This window comes from Cinclus cinclus, chromosome 16 (genome assembly GCF_963662255.1).
Source record: "Cinclus cinclus chromosome 16, bCinCin1.1, whole genome shotgun sequence".
Classification (NCBI taxonomy): Eukaryota; Metazoa; Chordata; class Aves; order Passeriformes; family Cinclidae; genus Cinclus; species Cinclus cinclus.
The window spans coordinates 12,870,334-12,888,245 of record NC_085061.1 but is presented as its reverse complement, the minus strand read 5'-3'; the positions used below and the strand labels follow the sequence as shown (position 1 = coordinate 12,888,245).

General features: G+C 47.7%; 1 protein-coding gene across 18 annotated transcripts in view; it reads right to left on the bottom strand.

The window, feature by feature from the left end:
• Positions 1 to 1,026: 1,026 nt before the first annotated feature.
• Positions 1,027 to 17,912, bottom strand: part of NPRL3 (NPR3 like, GATOR1 complex subunit) — a 41,461-nt gene continuing 24,575 nt past the window's right edge. For 8 of the 18 annotated variants that reach the window (XM_062503582.1, XM_062503584.1, XM_062503583.1 and 5 more), the window contains 7 exons: positions 16,793 to 16,899; positions 15,982 to 16,058; positions 15,532 to 15,661; positions 15,353 to 15,407; positions 7,828 to 8,017; positions 6,500 to 6,692; positions 1,027 to 1,742 (listed from right to left, as the gene is read on the bottom strand). In XM_062503582.1, coding sequence (XP_062359566.1) covers positions 1,577 to 1,742; positions 6,500 to 6,692; positions 7,828 to 8,017; positions 15,353 to 15,407; positions 15,532 to 15,661; positions 15,982 to 16,058; positions 16,793 to 16,899 — 918 coding nt within the window. In that variant the 3' untranslated portion in view covers positions 1,027 to 1,576. Of the gene's footprint in view, positions 1,743 to 6,499; positions 6,725 to 7,743; positions 8,018 to 13,246; positions 13,330 to 15,352; positions 15,408 to 15,531; positions 15,662 to 15,981; positions 16,059 to 16,792; positions 16,900 to 17,912 lie in introns of those variants that run through there. The other 10 variants (XM_062503586.1, XM_062503587.1, XM_062503589.1 and 7 more) reach the window with 7 other exon arrangements.

Here is a 17,912-nt window from a genome sequence, read left to right as displayed (position 1 = left end):
CCTCAAGGTTCACATACAATAAAAATCTTGAAATATGCTTGTCCCTATCACATGAAAGAATTTGGTTTAGCCCCTTTTGGGAAGCTTTTTTTCTGATTGCAGTAGCTCACCTTGATGCTCAGGTGCTGGGGTTGGTTGAGACAGGGCCTACAGTGATTGACTAATCTGATTTTTAGGTCAGATACGGTTTTTTGCTCTTCTCTGCCATCCCTGTTGCAGCTGCAGGGCCAGACTGGCTGAAGGGACCCCAAGAAGCTGTAATGGAGTAGCTCCCCCAGGGGCTGCTGGAAGGTCAGTCAGCCAAAGCTCCCAGTCTCACCCAGTTTGTGTGGGCAAGTGAAGCTGCTCCTGAGAGCTGCAGCTCTGGGAAAAGCTCCAGCTGCTGTGTGTGGTATAAGGGAAGGTCTTCAGAGGGTTCCTGACAATCTTTTAACAACAAACCCTGAGAAGCCACACCACCATGGAGGTAAAGTTCCCCCTCCCTTCCCCTGGATATTGCAGCACAGAGCAGCAAGCAGCCGTGGGGGACAGTGGCTCACACAGGAAGGGATGAGCTGGCACAAGCTCCTGTCCCCAAGCCCTGGCATGTCCCAGGACTGTCACCTCTTGTTCTGGCTCTGGCATGGCTGGAGAAGCAGTTCCAAACCAGAGCAGGAAATGCAGCCCTGTGTCTCATTTTCCTGCTCGACAGCTTTAACCCAGGCCAGGATCCCTGTCTGGTTCCCCACAGCCATGCCTGTGGGAGGGGGACTGCAGGGACAAAAGGGATGAAACAAGGGACAAAACAAGGCCTGGGGGACAAGCCCCAGTGCCCTCAGCACCAGCCTCTGGACCATGTCCCTGCACTTGCAGCTTGGCCAGCACCTTTCAGTCCTGCTCAACAACCCAAGTTGCCCCCCCCCCCCAAAGCAAAAACTGGGAAACATGGAAACCCTGGAACACAGAGGCTGCTTGGTGAGAGCCCTGCTCCTACAGACACTTGGGAATAAGGATATTGGGGCGAGGAAAGAGCTGTGACACAGTGACTGAGTCATTCATTCATGATTTCATGTTTACTTGTGATACTTTGCTGTCCCACCTCTGTCCTTGCTGTTGTGAGATCAAACAGAATTCCTGGGTGCCCAGGGTCATTGCCCTTGGAGCCAGGCCAGCTCCCTTGTGCCCTGGAGCAAGGCCATGCATGCTGTGCTATGGGGATAGGCTCTCATGGCTGAGTGTCCCAGCAGTCATGCACAGGAAGCACTCCCAGAGCACCAGCATCCCCCCAAAGGTGACCTTCTGCCAGCAGTGCCACAGCAGAACCCTCCTGTCCCACTGCGACAATCCCCGGGGAGCAGCAGGGCCAGGGAAGGGCTGTGCACGTTGCAGGGCAGGAATCCAGGCTGAGCAAGCACGTCCTGTCCTGCAGCAGGCCCTGAAGTCTTGGGGAGCAGCTGGGACATCGATGCATGGATGGGGACAACCTGCTGTGTGTCACGTGGCAAGGAGAACTGAAAGCACCTCCTTCAGTTTTTAGGCATCCTTTAGACTGTCAGCGTGGAGAGCGTGGCAGGCTCTTCTCTCTATGCCACCAAAGTCACTTCAGGAGCGACTGGAACACTGAGATGACGGGGTCCTCGTGGCTGGTGACCACCAGCACGCTGCGGAACTTGTCAAACAGCATCAGCAGCTGCGAGCGCCGCATGTTCTCGTTGTACATGATCTCCTCCAAGTGGTGCCGGCCTCGGAAGTAGTGCAGCAGCCTGCAGGGAGCAGAGCAGGGAGCACGTGGGCCAAAAGCAGCTCCAACTCATACTGCCACCCCCAAGGTCTCCTCTCCCATGGGATGCAAAGCAGAAGGTTGTCTGGGTGATGTCCCTCATTTGCATAAAAAGGGAAATTAAATCATGCCCAGCACAGAAATCCCCTGGAAAAGGATGGGACTCTCCTACTGTGGGGCTTTGCCAAGGTCCTCCTTGGATCAAGCGGTTTTCCTGTCTGGGGCATTTCCCAAGACTGTCAATTTTCAACCTAGTTATAATTCCAGAAAGTGAACAAATAGAAGTGCCAACGAGCCTTGAGAAGTCACGAAATGGCAGATTTATTCTGTGCTCTCTTAGCTAAGCCTACAACTGCCCTTTGTCACAGCTGTGTATCAGGGGCCTGTGTGCCTGCACTGCCTTTTAGAATTAAGAGCAATTTTCCCTCACAGCAGCCCAAGGGGCTTTGTAACCACAGGTGCTGCACTCAAGGTGTGGGCAGCTTGGGTTGGGTGGAGCAGTCACAACAGGGAGAAATTTTGGTGGTAGGCACCACAGAGAAGCTGTGGGAGTTACAAATCCCCCGAAGCCCAAGCTCAAACCATGTTGGCTTCTTAAATTCCCTATTATTTTTAAACAGAGACAGCACAGATACCCCTTTGCTGCCACCAACATGTTACAGCCATCAGAAAACCTTGGCCCTGCACAGTGGGTCACAGCAGGGTCCACAACAAACAGCACAAGTCCCCAGTGGCTACGGGTCCCTCCCCAGAGTTCCCTCTAAGCCGTAACTCCAAAGCCAGCCCCCCACATGAAGCCTGAGTTTGCTGCTCAGTCTCTTGTCTCAACACCCTCCCAAATGTCACAGCCATGCTGCACACGTGACTCTAACACTCCCCACCCCGTGAAGGCCCAAAGGCCAGAGTCCCTTCCCAGCTCCACAGCCAGCTGTGCCTCCACGTGTTCCACATCACACTCTGGGCTCAGCCTTTGCTCATGTTCCATTACCCATCTGCAGCTTCACGCCAACTGACCATAAAAATGAGTGGAGATGACATGATCTGTTTTCCATTCATACAGCCCCCATGCAGGAACAGCCCTCAAAATATACCAAATATCCACTGGAGCACTCCAGCCTGTTTTGGAGGATGGAGTGGCTCCTGCTTTCCCTGCAGGACCAACACTTGCCTGGCTGCCTCAGGCTGGGCACTCCTGTCACCCACCACCCTCACCGGTGACTGGAGAGGAGTCACCGTGCAGCAAGTGTCCCTCCATCACATGCCCCACTGCAGAGTTTCACCTCCAGCCCAGTGCCACGTGTGTCTCTGCTTCCCAACTTGTCACGTCCCTCCTCTCCCCCACGAGCTCTGTGGGCTCAGGGCAGACCCTCACTGGCAGCCTGAGGCTGGGCAGCCCCAGCTTGCTGCCAGCTCTCCAGCTGGCACCAGCATGGAGAATGTAACTGCTGCATCTCTGTACCTGCATCACAAACAAACCACAGAGACAAGCTCCAATCTTTCCCATACATGGGCTGTGCCTTTTGCACTGTCTCCCACTGGGTATGTTGGCCACCTCCCCTGGGCCAATGGCAACTGTGTGCACTCAGACGTAGTCACTCACAGGGACACACTTCTTGAGTGTGTCAAAACCAGACTGTTCCCACAGGTATGAACAGAAACTTTTCTATCTTACAACTCATATCACAGTTCACAAAGTGATTTTGGGGATTCTCTCCCCTCTGCCAGGCTCTTGTGCCCATGTGCTCATACCCTGGCTCAGCTCTCTTCCATGCAAATGGTACAACCTGGCTTTCCACAGCAGCACAGACTGAGCAGTTTGCCAATAAATACATCCATCTTATATTCAGAAAGAGTCTGGATTTGTAACTGGTCAACACTAAATACTTTCCACTCCAATAAAAGCTAGAGAGGATATTAAAGAATATTACAAAAATGCCAGCTGGAAGACACCCCCAAAGCCTAGCCCAGCATCCTGCTCCAGCAGGACTATTGCTAATGCTGTGGAGCTTTTTCAAACCCTTCCAAGACAGAGATGCCTCAACATGCTTGGGCAGTCTGTCCTGGGCTGCACCACCCTCCTGGGGAGGAGGTTTTCCCAAAAGTCCAACTAGAATCTACAAGGCAGTCCTTGGGGCTCACAGCTCCAGAGAAGGTGGGCACTGCCTTCACCTTTTTGGGACGCAATCAGTATGATACAGGATTTCCTGGGGCACTAACACTGTGCTTGAGTCCCTCTGAAGCTGCACGGGTGTGTCTGCTGACAGATGTGCACCTCCAGATGCAGTGATGAAAGACTATTGTTTTCCATTGCTCATCACTCTTTTCCCCTCCTCAAGCTGCAAAAGCTGCCCTTCTAACAGCACTGGAGTGTTCCTACACATTAAAAAGAAAAGAATTCTCTCAGACTAGCAAGTCAAATAGAATTAGCTTATTTCTGGCCAAGGAGATGTCCCTGCCACAGCACTGCTTGAAACCAGAGCAGAATTGTCCACAGCTCAGTGCTGCCAACGAGCATTCCTCAGTGGAGGGAAGGATCTCACCTCCCCATCTCAGAGCAAGACAAATAAACCCTGAAAGCAACTCCACAGCCATGGCTTGGGAGAGAAGCCATGAGTGAAGCCTCCAGCTTCTTCAGGCTTCAAAAGCACTGCTTAATGTGCAGCGAGGAAGGCTTAGTGTACATTACTGAGGATCTAGCTCAAAAAGAACTTGTCTGCTTCTCAAGCTCATTCCTGGAAGGACATGCCAACCCAATTCCCATTCAATGTTATGAGGGTTAATGCAGCCAATGCTGGAGGCGAGCTTTAGTAATTCCTTAATTCCTCTTAAGCTTTCTGCCTTCAAACACGGGCTGTGCACAGACCTGGACAGGCACCAGCACTCTGTGCTGTCTGTGGAACAAGGGACAGGCACTCAGAGGCACCAGCACAGGAAAATGTGCCAGGCTGAGCTTTATTGCTGTGCTGGAAATAGCCCATCCCTCTGTGTGCACACACAGCATCCTGGGAAGGGCAAATAGCACAGGATACTTAGGATACCAGTTGTGCATTTATAGCACTTTGTTCTGGAAGCAGCTGGGAAAGCAGAGCTGTTGGCCAGGGCTGGAGCAGTACCTGCCTGAGGGTAATGAGGGAGATCAGCTCCTTCAGGCAGCTTCACTATGGTTTTTCTCTTAGTCACTGAGAGCAACAGATTTGCTCATCTTGATGGTTATGACACAAAAAGAGAGAAAATACACCACAACCTACAAGTTGTGGTGTCTCATAAAACCAGCAGTAACCAAGAGGGTCTGGCATGAACATTCCTACGTGTGCCCACATGACCCAACTGTTTATTCTTTATTTATTGTTTAATCTTTTTGTTCCTCTGTTCCTCACTGTTGCCTCAGAGTACTTTGCACTTGTCAATTCAGTCTGCAGTAGGCTGCAATTCTGACCTGGTAAGGCCTGGGGATCTGCAAAAGAACCTGGGGCAGGAGCAAACTGCACAATAAACATCACTCAGCTGGTTTCACAAAGAAATCAGTCATTTCTTGCATCTGCAAATCCAAAGCTTCCAAATGGCTCTTTTACCCAGCTGAGGGTATGAGAGGGGAGCAATCACGACATCCTGTCCTCTCACAAGGATAACTAAGAATCTGCATTGCCACTGAACTGGTCCAAGGAGTCCCCCACAAATTCTGTCTTAAGCTTTTAAATATGATTTTATTGTTACTTTCCTTCCTCAATGATTTTGTAATGACTTAGCTGATAATAAAGAAAAAAATACTTCAGAGTTCTCAAGTGGCCAATGTTGCCTCCCAGTCAGAGCATATTCTCTGAAGAGTTGCAGAAGATGGAGACAAGTAATTCAGAGAGCAGTAACTACCCACAAGCTTTGAGAGCTCTGTCCTAGTCCCTGAGCTGTACTCTGCCACAGACAAGGAAAGCATCTTCCTGCTATTACAATTTCCCTGGGCTACCTGCCTGTATCCATCCTAGGGCAAGAAACAGGTTTTCAGGGGATTTCCAACTGAATCCAAACTATGGAACAGCTGTGTCCTTGCCTCAGGTGGTTTTCTGCTCCACAAGTATGAAAAACAGTGAAAGTTGCATTCCAGTGATGCCACTGAGTTTTTCTTCAAAAGGATTTCAAAAGTATTTCCCTCCCCCTTCTTCCCAGATGGCTGCTTAGGAAGTCATTCTGCTTTTACCATGTGAAGAACCTATCAGTGCCTGGGTTTGTTGAGTGCAAATTTTTAACAACAAAATGTGTGCTACTGGTCACACATCCTAATGCCTTTAGCTTAATTAACCTAAGCAGTGAGCTCTCATCACTGCCAAACACACCTTGGGACACTCTGTAAAAGTATTCAGGCTGGTTCTGTCTCTCACATTGCCATGGAGTTTACAAACCGTAAAATTAAGGAGAGCTGACTTGGAAATACCAATGGTCACAACATGGCAGCATCAGCATCACTGGGTCTCTGCCTTGCCTGCTTACAATGGTTTTTTGGGCTGTGTAGTTTCGTGTCTGCCCCATGTGGACACAGGAAAACTGGCAGGCAGTGAAGTCCAGCCATACTCCCTGAGGCTCCTTCACACCCAGGACTCTGTTACCAAGTGTTCTTGTGCCACAAGTATTAGTTTGTGTTACAGATGAAATACAGGAGCAAACCCAAAAGAATTTCTTCTCCAACTCCCCAGACTAACAGGATTTGCTCAGACTCCACACCAAAGGATTGCATCCTGCACTGCTCACCTTGCAAACATGCGAAGATCTTCTGGATTCTGGGCAGCTGGGACATTCAGGATGGCTTCCCGCTCGTGTTCCAACAGGCTTGCCAGGAGATTCTCTGTCATCCTCTTATTTAGGGGTGAGTCCCCACCAGGTATCAACTCAGCACTGGAATTATCCATGCTAGGGCTTGTCAGAGTCATGTCATCACTACTGGCTATCAGGGCAAGAGAGAGACACACATACACACTACATTTTTATATTCCTCAGCATAAGGATGCAAAGTTTATCAATTCAGGCTGTTTCTGTGCAGCCTTTCCAACTAATCCCTCTTCTCTGGAGAGCAGAGAAAGTGGCTCTCCAAGTGCTCCATGAATCTACAATTAGTCATATGACAACACAGCAATTTTCTCAATGGGAAATTCAAATGCTTCAACAGAGTCATCAATTTGTGTGGAAAACTGTACTTCTGGAGACCATAAACAGTCCATAAAAAACATCTGAAAAGAGAATTCCCAGACAGCTGTGCTGGAATACCGTGAAGTGGTAACACAATAAGCCTAACAGCACAGAAGGTGGGATAAGGCAGAGGCCAAGAAGCAATATCCTTTTGTGAGGGAGCCAGAAAAAGCAGATCCCAGACTCATCTGACTCATGTTCCAAGATTTCTGCCCTAATTCATGACTCCTGTAAAGCTCAAAGTTGTACAAAGGACCTCTCCCCATATCCAAGCCCAGTGGTGTTCTGAGAAGGCTGCTCAGAACAGCACAGGCAGGAAGGTTTGGTGATTTCAGCATCCTATCTGACTCATCCTCTTGAAAGAATGCTTTCCTGGAATCACCCTGAAGAATGGCACTGGGGAGATTAAAGAAATCAAGGGGCATAAACAGAAATCAATAATTTGTGAGAAAAAAGCCAGCTCTGTGTCTCCTCGAGTGGCTCTAATGGTTCTACAGCCCACGGAAACCAATGCTGCTTGAACAAATTTTCACATTTTCTCTCTGTCCTGAAAACCAAAATGTGCCAGAGGAACATAGGGGATACTTCTGAGTGCAGCAAGGGAAGACGAAGTTACTTCTGAAAACAAAGAAGCACCTCTCATAATTTTTTTTACATGACCAAATGAGAATCTGGCAAATTATAAAGCATTACTTCTTTCTGAAAAGAAGTCTAAAAGCCCCTAGGACTTTCACCAGTGCCCAGCTCTAAATTTAGGAAAGGCTGGACCTAATTAGCAAGTACAGCAGCAAGAGGAGATGGCTCATTACCAAGGCCTGATTGCCCTTGGCAGCACTAAGAGAAGCTCTAGAAGTGAGGTGGAGTCTGAAGAGCAGAGAAAAGTGTGCTCATACTTGGAGAGCCAAAGCTGAGAGCGTTGGGAGTGCTCAGACTTCGTCCCCCAACCCTGGCAGTGAAGGGCATGTCCTCATCCTGGGCTCGGAACTCCTCCTCGTTCGGGGGCACCATCAGGCACACGTAGGTGTGCAGCTGGATCAGGAGCCGGTGCTGGAGCATCCAGATCACCATCTGGATCAGCTGGGTCTGCAGGGGGAGAAACAAGGGGTAAACACCTGGGAAATGAGACACAGGAGGAAAACAACACACAGAGGGTACACTTGGTGAGTAATGAGTCACATGGAGAAATGCTTCTTGCACCACACAAGAGTTTCTCTCTTTTCCAGTCACTAAAAGGTGACCAGGCACTAACCTTCATCACACCCAGAGCCTCTGTGGGTGCTTAGGCTGCCAGGGAGCCTTTCATGATCCACATCTTCATGCAACACTGACCAGCACAGCCCCAAAGGGACCTATCCTGTCCTGCCTCAGCTCCAGACCAGTTTGCTGGTTTCTACACTAAAATACATCACTGAAGGGTTAATCCCACATGGTCAGACTGAAGTGCAGGCTCCTCTAGAGGGCCGGAGAAAGGACAGGGTGATGGGGCAGAGCTGAAGCAACCAGAGGAGGGGGCCAGGAATAAGAGCCCTTTGCTATCAGATGGGAAATTGCTGATTAGCCATGGGAAAGGCTCTGGAGATCAGAGCCTGACAGGGCTGTGCAATACAGAAGCAGCAGCAGCACAAGCCCTGGCAAAGGACAGCAGCCTGAGGTGCCAAGGAGTCCTCTCTCACTGCAGAGTCACCACCCCTCATTTCACCTCCCTCTGCTATATAGGGCCAAAGCTAATAAAGGCACCTGGGCTCTCAGGCAGGCAAGAGACTCAAAAGCAAGGAGATGTACTACACATTAATAATAACAAATATTAAACATCCAACATCTGCTGGAGACCCACAGCATGAGCAGAGCAAGGGGCAAGTGTTTGTAGGGTCTGTTTTCAGAAATCTGGGAGGAGCCTTCAAAATGCATCATTGTGTCTTGATTTCTGCATAAAAAGCCTTTTCATATCACTGCAGGCAACTCTTGTAGCAAAGGGCTCAGAACACAATCACTGACAAGGCTGTTTGGGGATTTCATAGCAACCACCACTGTTTTGGTGACACAAACACATGCAGCATGAGCTCAGGCTCAGAAAGAAGCTCACTCTGCTGCATTAATCATCAGGATAATGGGCCAAATCGCAATAAAAGCCCCAAACCCAAGTTCATCAGCCCACATAATTTTCCTTTTTCCATAAATCTGGTAATTCTCAGTTCCTCCTCTACTATCAAATCACAGAAGAAACCTCTTCTGTTTGCAGACAGACCCACACCCTGTCTTTTCAGGGATTACCACTTCTGGGGGCTCAGTGGATTTTAATCTTAAAACGTATTATCTGGGATTGCCTTCAAACAACCATTTTTTGGAAAAGCCATCATTCATTTTACATGTTTAACAGAAAATGTACAGAACAGGAAGGCTGGCAAAAGACACCAAAGACATAATGCTTTGCTAACATCTGAAGCCAGCCTGGAAGAATGAGGTTTACTCCAGTGATTACGTTGCTGAAATCCTTCCTTCCAAGATGCAGGCCTGGATGGAAAGATGGCTCATTTATTTTACTTGAACTTCCAACCTGTTGGCACGCAGCAATGTCTGATTAGCAAATGAAAGAGGTCTACACATTTCAGAGCACAAAACAACCCTGGAAAAATCCAAGGAGACAGGAAGACAGGCTCTACCAGACCTACAGAAGCAGTGGGTAGGGCCTGACCCAGACCAGCCTTCCCTGGGCACTCTGGTGGTTCTACGAATTACAAAATTAGCCAATTAATTTTGTTGCAGCTCCATGTGCATGTGCAAGAGAGTCTCATCCAGCCCTCTCTAATCCTGTATGTGCACCATCACCTCCACAGCCTCACTGAAATACCTAGAAAGCCACCCTGAGCCAGAAGCTATGGCCCAATGGAACAAGAAGTCAACCCCTGCCAAACACCTTTGTGCCACCTCTGGGTGGGAGACCTGGAGGCCTGGGACTACCCTGAGAACTAGAGGAAACTCTTCTCCCATCCTGAAGTAAACTTGAACAACTACCCCTAGACCAGAGACTGATGATCCCTGATATTCTTCTGTACTAGCCAAACTTCAGCAGGAATTTGGTACCTCTTAAAACCCAGAAAAAGCCCAAGTGCTGCAGCATCCTGCTCATGTGATGAGCTTTGTGGCACCACTGCAAGTGCCTCACACCATTCCCACTTCCTCCAGGTTTAGACCCATTTCTTACCAAAGGCAGAAGTGTCTCCATGGACCAGCTCTAGCAGAGGCTTTGCTAACACATCCTGCTACCTGTGCTTCTGGACACCAGCACTGCATTTCCACCCATTCTCCATTTGTTCCTTCCAAGCTCCTACGGAGCTCACCCAGGGCTGCAGGAGCAGAGGCTTCCCTGCACCATCTGTGCTGTCTGGAAATGCTGCTCCTTCCCCAAAGGTGCAGGGTTCTCTCTGTGCCTGCTCCCAGGGCACTCCATTAGAGCTGAGCTCCTTGCTGAAGCCACACAGGCTGGGAGCAGCTTCCCAGGCAGGGATATATTCATCCCAGGACTGCTTGCCTCAGTCATGTTCTGGCACAGCAGGAATCCAGAGCCAGCCTTTTTTGGCTGAAACACCAGGACTGTGATGGAAATATAAAGTGAAACATTTTCTGTTGCTTAATTTAACTACCAATTCAATCTAGATTTCATCCATGTTCCTTTCATGCTTCCTGTCTCTCCTTGCTACCTCTTTCCAGCCTGCACTGAGGGGGTCCTGTCTGCTGCAGCCACATCTGGCTTGTTCCCACTGGCACAGAGCAGCCCAGGGCCATTCCCAGAGCAGTGCCAGGCTGTTGTCATGCAAGGCACTGGTACAGGGCCCTGCTTTGTGCTCACTGCCACAAGCAGAGATGCACTGGCTTCCAAAAACACAGCACTGCCTATCAGCCCAGCTGGGCACTTCGGGATGGCCAGAGGAAAGCTCAGCCCCAGGTCTTGGAGGGACAAGATCCAGTATCCCTTATTCTCTGGGGCTATTTGTAAAACTCTCAAGAAATGTGTTACATTTCCTGCAAGGATTCTTAAAGGCTGTTTTCCTTCCCAGGCCTAAAAAGCTAAGAATAACTGGGAGCAGCAACAGGTTCAGGAAAGGGAAGGGAGAACAGCAGCCTAGAAACACTCAATCCCAGTTTGTTTCTCACTATGTGAGCAGACAGTGAAAACACAGCTTGTTTTGCCTGCTGAAGCACACAAGCCCTCTTTCTCCAGCCTGGATTATCCAGTTATTTGATACAAATCCTCTTCAAGGTCTGAGTGGAGAACTGAGGGCTGCCTGGCTCAGGATGATGACACCTTCAAAGCCACTGGGATGCAGGGATGTTTGCTGAAATGTATTACCTTCCTTTAGCATTCAAACCCTGCTGTTTCATGGAACACACAAAAGCTATGAGAAACTCCCTGTTTTACAGGAAACAGATTCTGCAAACTCCTACTGATGTAGGATGAAATATTTATTGTCTAATATTGTAATTTTAATCATTAGGTAACAGCTCTGAATTCTCAGCTTAACCATTCCCTCCATTCAGGCCTAGCTTGACATATTCTTTTAACTCACTGTGCTAAACCCCTGATTTTACACCCAGTCCAGCTGAATATAAATGCATCTTAATCCCACTTCTCTACTTCTGCCAACAAAAGCTCCTGTGGCCCCTAATGCCTTCCAGCAGAGCAGCCCCATGTGAAGCATGGCTCCCTGAAGACACAGCTGCCCATTCAGGGTGTGCAGGCAGCTCAGCTCCCCTCCCACTCCATCCCCTGACACATTTTCCTGCCTCATTTTCCATGAGCACTGCACAAAGCTCAGCACATTTTCTGCAGGCACAATGCAGAGGCCTCATCTCCCCGTGCCTGGCTCCCAGCAGGATGGCCCAGACTGACTAAAAACAAAAGTGAAAAGTTAAACAGATTTGGTTCAGCAGCAGCTGTCCTGCTTTCCCATCTGTTTCTTTGTTTTTGTTTTTTTTTTTTTTTTCTGCCATTATCCACATCCCATCAAGGAAGAATTAAAGAACCACAATAATACTGACAATGTTCATTATGATAAAGGGATAACAGGAAGGAAATGGAATGTCTAATTCACCTAGGAACACTCCCTACAGGTGAGAAGATCCCTCCTGCTAGTCCATGTTTGTTCAAGGCAGGGCAGAGAGGTGTTACAGCTTCTGAAGCAGATAAATTGGCTGAGGTTACAGTGAAGAGGAAGGGAAGCCACAAACATCATCCCTAACTCTTGGTTTGCATAGCAACTTTATGCAGAGTAGCTGGGTAAAGAAATTTGATGCTGGACAAAGAAATCCTTGTCCTGAACAGCAGGAAAAGGTCAAAGCCTTCCCCTGCACCAGCAGCAGATCCTGCCAGTCATGTCGGCTTTGGGTCACCAGGTGCTCCTGTGCTTTCCCAGGACATTTGGAAGGGGTGTTCACCCCACTGAGCAAGCCCAGAGCTCCACCCCAGTGTGCCCTGCAGCCCCAGCAAGGCTGTGCCACTCACAGGAGGAGAGCACAGGGACACGAGCCAACAGCTGGGGTCAGGGTAGAGGAGATGTAGACTGCTTCTTTTCCAGCAAAACCACAAAAGGTAAGATGAGTTCCCTTTTGTCTAAGCTCACAGGATCTCCCCACCACGTGGCTGCACCCTGGTGAGATTCAGGACAAACCCAGGCACTGCAGCAAGTCCTGGTGACATGACAAGTCACAATGGAGCTAAGGGACAACTCACTGTGAAATGGGGAGAACATCTTCTGCTTCCCTCTGCCCCCCAGCTGCACAAGCTCTGCGGGAATCACCTCCTTCACTCTGTGCCAGCCCTGGAGCCCACTGGATCTCCCTGAGTGAATTCTACCTGCTAACCTGGCAGAAAACTTGTGCAGCTGAAACAAGGTAAATGAATAGAGTCAGGCTGGACAGGAGCCAGAGCTCTAGGAAAGTGAAGAGGGAAGAAAGGAAGGCTCCTGTGTGCACACACCTGGGAGGGGGAAGGAAAAGCAGAAAGGGAGGAAGGCTCAGCAGCACTGAGATCTCTTGAGGTCAGGTGAACTGAGGACATGGGCTCATCCTCACCCTGCTGCTGTCCCAGGGAATCCAAGGGAAACACAGAGAAAGGAAGCAGCAGGGAACACTGCATGGATACCAAAATCTTCTCAAGTGCCAGATACACACTGACCAGGGTTCCACTACAATACACTGCTCCTCAGACAAGAAAAGAGATGAAGATGACACAATCAAGACTTTCAGCCTCTGGCACAGAGCACAGCTGAGAGCACTGGCAGGCCTGGCACACATCACTCACCTGACACCTCTTACCTACTTGACAGGCAGACAGCAAAAGCAGAACACAGCCATGCACTCCCAAGGCAGTCCTGTCCTTGCTCAGGTTGTTCATATCTCTTACCAGCCAAAAAATACCACAGCACACCAAGCAGAAAAATGAGTGTTACTTTTTCTTAATCTACCCAAAGGAATAGAGGAATTCCACTCACGTAATGGTAATTGAACAAAAATAACTTTGTCCCCTTTCAAATCAAGCAATATTTTGGTATAAAAACAGGAAGGGCTCTGAGAGCTTTCCTATTTCCTCTGGTGGGTTTTATTGATGCCTTCTGTATTCTTTACCCATCCAGAAGCACATGCCAAAAGCAGGGAGCCAATCCCATGCTTAAGAGAAGAATCAAATGGGATGGATGCCATGGATGTCATGAGGCCACAAGAGTTTCTGCAGAAGATGCAGCCCCTCCCCCAGTATTGACCCTCAGCACAGTGACCTCCAGGAGCACAGACAGTGCCCTCAGCCTGATGAAAAGCATGAGATAACAGAAAACCACTGGAAATCTTTAAAGCTGAAAAACCTCACATCCTTTCCTGTGCACACAAAGAACAAAACTACAGAGAAAAGTCCCACCTTTGCTAATTTTTTTCAAAGGCAAAGCAAATACATTTTGACAATATTTACAGTTCAGAGTACAACACCTTTTAGCACAGCACAACAGAACAAAAACCCACCCACATTTCATTAGATTAATTGTTGCATTGATTAGATCTCTGTTAATTACAACTGGAGCCTAACCACTTCAGGGCAGGGATTGGAGTCACGTCTCTTCAAAGACTAAAAAACCAAAAAATAATACAAGAAGTCCTATATGGGTAAATCAAAGTAGAAGAAAATGTACTGATACGAAAATACATAAAAACTCACTCTAATCTAAACTCCCCAAAGAACTGTCACACTTTGCTTTATCAAAAAGCCACAGCTTTTCACAGCATCATTCTTCATCCTTCCAATATGACTGAAAGGATGATGAAAGCAAGCTGTGCTGCTGACCCTTAGGACCCCACCACAGACAGGTGAGCAGCAGAGGGAAGGTACACACTAAAAAAACACTTTAGCACTCCATCAAATCTGGAAAGCATTGTTTCAAGGCAAAAGTGCAGCAGTAAGTGGCAGACTTTTATTTATGTATTTTAAACAAAAGTAGGACGTCTGAGAACAACCAGAAGGAGAAGTATTAGGCAAGTAATTAATTTAAAAGGGATTACTGAGAATGTCTCCTGAAGCTACTGCACCTAGAATAAAATCAATGCTATGACTTCAGCTTCAATTTTCAGGACACTTATTTGTCTGTAACTACAGTGAAGTCCTGCTCTTCTTCTGCTTCCCATGGTGGCAGCTGACCAGTACATGCTACTGGGATTAGACCTACATCATTACTTATCTTTATCTCTGATCATCATCTCTGCCAACCTGTAATTACAGCTGTGCTGGAGTGCACAGGTGATGGCAATCTCTATATCTGAGCATGGGATAAACCCATGGAGAGCCACCAAGGCACCCAAGTCTGAAGGCCAGAAATAAACACCACGAGAAACCAGCCAAAGAACTCTGCCTATGCTTCCTTCGCCACACTGAGCCATGGTCAGAGGTCCAGGCTCCTCCATCTGGGAACAGAACAATGTCAGCCAGGAGACCTCATGTTACTGAGCTCCTTCCTGTGTTCCACCAGTTCCCAGAAATGCCACCAGCCATGATCGATGCACAAGCAAAAGAGCTCACAAATCCAAAATCCATATTTTATTAACTCAGATCTGAACACTAAGAAGCTAATGCAGTGACACATGGACTTCTGCTGACCCCATGCTGAGCCTATTTCCTCAGAAAGCCTTTAAACAGTTCCAGTTTTACAGCAAAACCAAGTGAGCAAACAGATTGCTTTTAAAAACAGATTGTGAACTTGGAGCAGACAATATAATAAAATCAAATGTGATTGTGACGAATCCACAAACTTGATTCAGCCCTGCCAATTGATGACAGTTTGGAAAAAAACAAAATGGAGTTTCAGTTTTCCCTACTACACCATTCCATGAGAAGAAACATTCTAATACTTCTTTTAGTGCCAGCACAGAGAATCCTCTCACCTTGAACATCCCCACAGCTTTTTGGCACGAGGACACGAAACAATAAATCATGAGGCTGGAAACACAGAAATTGGGAACTTGTAAATGTGCAACAGCAGGCTGCTGGCTGAGTGCTCCAGGAGCAGCACCATCCCCTATGAGCAGCAGAACAAGGAGCTGTTGGGCAGTGCCCAGCTCACCTCCTGCACAGGCGGTGCCAGCGGGTTCTTGAACTCGGAGAGGGACACAGGGAGGGAGAACTTGGCCAGCATGGAGGGCAGGTTGTGACCCCGGAACTGACAGGAAAAGGCATCTGCCAGTGGAGAGTAACTGCAGGAGAGAGGAAAAGGCACACATCAGCTCTATAGTGCTGCTCAGGATAACTTTGATCCAACTAAGCATTGCAGAAGTGCCAATTCCCAAATGTAATATTCCCTGTGGTCTAGAAAACCCCTAAGCATACTTGATGGTATGTTGTGTCCTGCAGAAGCCAGCCAGAAGCTCACACACTTTCACCTCAGCCTTGCATTCAGCTCCAGCATTTTATCCAAGGCATGGAGGGAATCCAGAGGAGAAAAATGAAACTGATTAAAAACTCCAGACCCGTGCAGCCTCTGATCAAAGGTACAGAGCTTGGGCAGGATACTCACACAACCTCTGAGTGTGCCAACTGCAGCTGCAGATGTGGCTGTGCCCCCTCCCCGTGCTGACAGGACAACAAATGTGACTGAACAGAAGTAAAGGACAGCCAAGTTAAATATCAGGAAAACTGTCTATCTTAGCATTTCCATCTCCAAAGGTCTTCAAGAACAGCACTGCCATATTTGACACAAGCACAGTTGTTGTTGAATGACCTCAAGTTCCCCTCCAGCTCTATTTTTATGTTTCCATCACCAAAGTTTTGATTTAAAACTATCTTCCTATAGCTGAGTTCCAACTCAGAGTCTAACGACATCTCAAAATCCAACAGAGGAAGGATTGCTAATCTTCAGCAAAGCAGAAATACCCACCCCTGCTTCCACATCTTCTTTGCAGTGGCTCTGCCTGCTCTCCAAATGGCCATGCTGTCTTCTGTCTGTGACAAGGCACACAGTGTGGAATGCCAGCTACACAGCAAGCCCTATAAACCACTCATTTAACTTAGTCATAAAGTATTTGGGTTTGTAAATGTTCCCATATTGGACATCCAGTGAGCAGGGGTACAAAAAATACTGACAGCTGCTCTGCAGGGTAAATATTGCTTCCAGGGCTCTCACCACCACAGAGGAATATTGATCTGCTCTGCTGCTCCTCCCTGCCCACACTGGCTGTGCAAGTTCAGGCTCATGTAAGGGTTTGTGTTTTGCACAGTCTCAACAAATTCATGAAGAAAGATCCCACTCTGTATCCCATCAGGGAAGGAAAAGTGCATCTGCACTCCTCAGCACTGTGCTGTCACCAACACATTTTCCTTCTACTTACAGGCAGACACTGGCATTTGGAGAAAGCATGTAGACATTGTTTTCACAAAGAGGATAAATAATAATTGCTTTGCCCCAGTAAACAAGATGTGCTGCAAGCTGGAAAACCTGTATTGAGAAAACAGGGAAAAATTAGGGAAGCAAAATCAATCTACAAACTGTCAGCAAGCGTTTCATACAACAACAAAAAAAGTCTCGTTTGAGCTGAAATGAAAGAAAATGTTCCATCCTTTCACCCTGCCTGCAGAATAAATTCATGGTTTAATATAACATGTGGCAGATCAAAAAGCATTTGACAAGGTTATGAATTTCCAGAGATTCACTTCACATTTCTAAGCAACTTAGTATTTCCTGCCTCAAAGGAATTCCTTCAAACTGTATCAATACAAGCTTAGTTCCTTTTCATGCCCCCAAAAACTATTTTTCTTTATGCACAAAATGCTTTGTGTTATACATGAAAAATAAAATACATGAAAAATAAAACAAAAGAATCAGCTTCTACTATGACATAAACATAAAGGAAACCAACACTGCCTTTTTATGCATGGAGGTATTTCAGTAATGAGCTACACAAAGTATTTTAATGTGTTAAGCCAGTGGTTGTTAATGGCTTTGGAAAAGCCACATAAATAGTGACTACAAGACATAAAATCCAGCCTGTATCATTAGATGCATTTAACTGTGCTTTTTTGTGGAGAACAAAACTACAGAAGCAGTGGGGAATTTCCAGAGTTCATCCCACAGCCAAGTAACACCACAGACCACAGCAGGCAGACCTGGAGTTTTATTACAAAGTAGGACCTTCCCCTTGGAACAAGAGAAGGCACTGACCTATGAACAGGAGAATATGTGATGGTGAGCTGTGCTCCCCCTGTCACACAGAGCACAGGTTGTGTCCCTGGGTCTGGATCGACCCTGAGGAGCATGGAGTGGCCCTTACCTCTCTGGGATCATCTCATATGATCATCCCAAATGATCATCCACAGGGGTCTCTCAGTGGCCTCACAACTCATGGGAGTGCCAGAGTCTCATCTCTCCACTGGCACAAACTTCCCTTCCCAAGGCCTCATCATGTCACCTCCAGCAATTCAGATTTGAGACCTGGTTGTCACTGCTGGAAA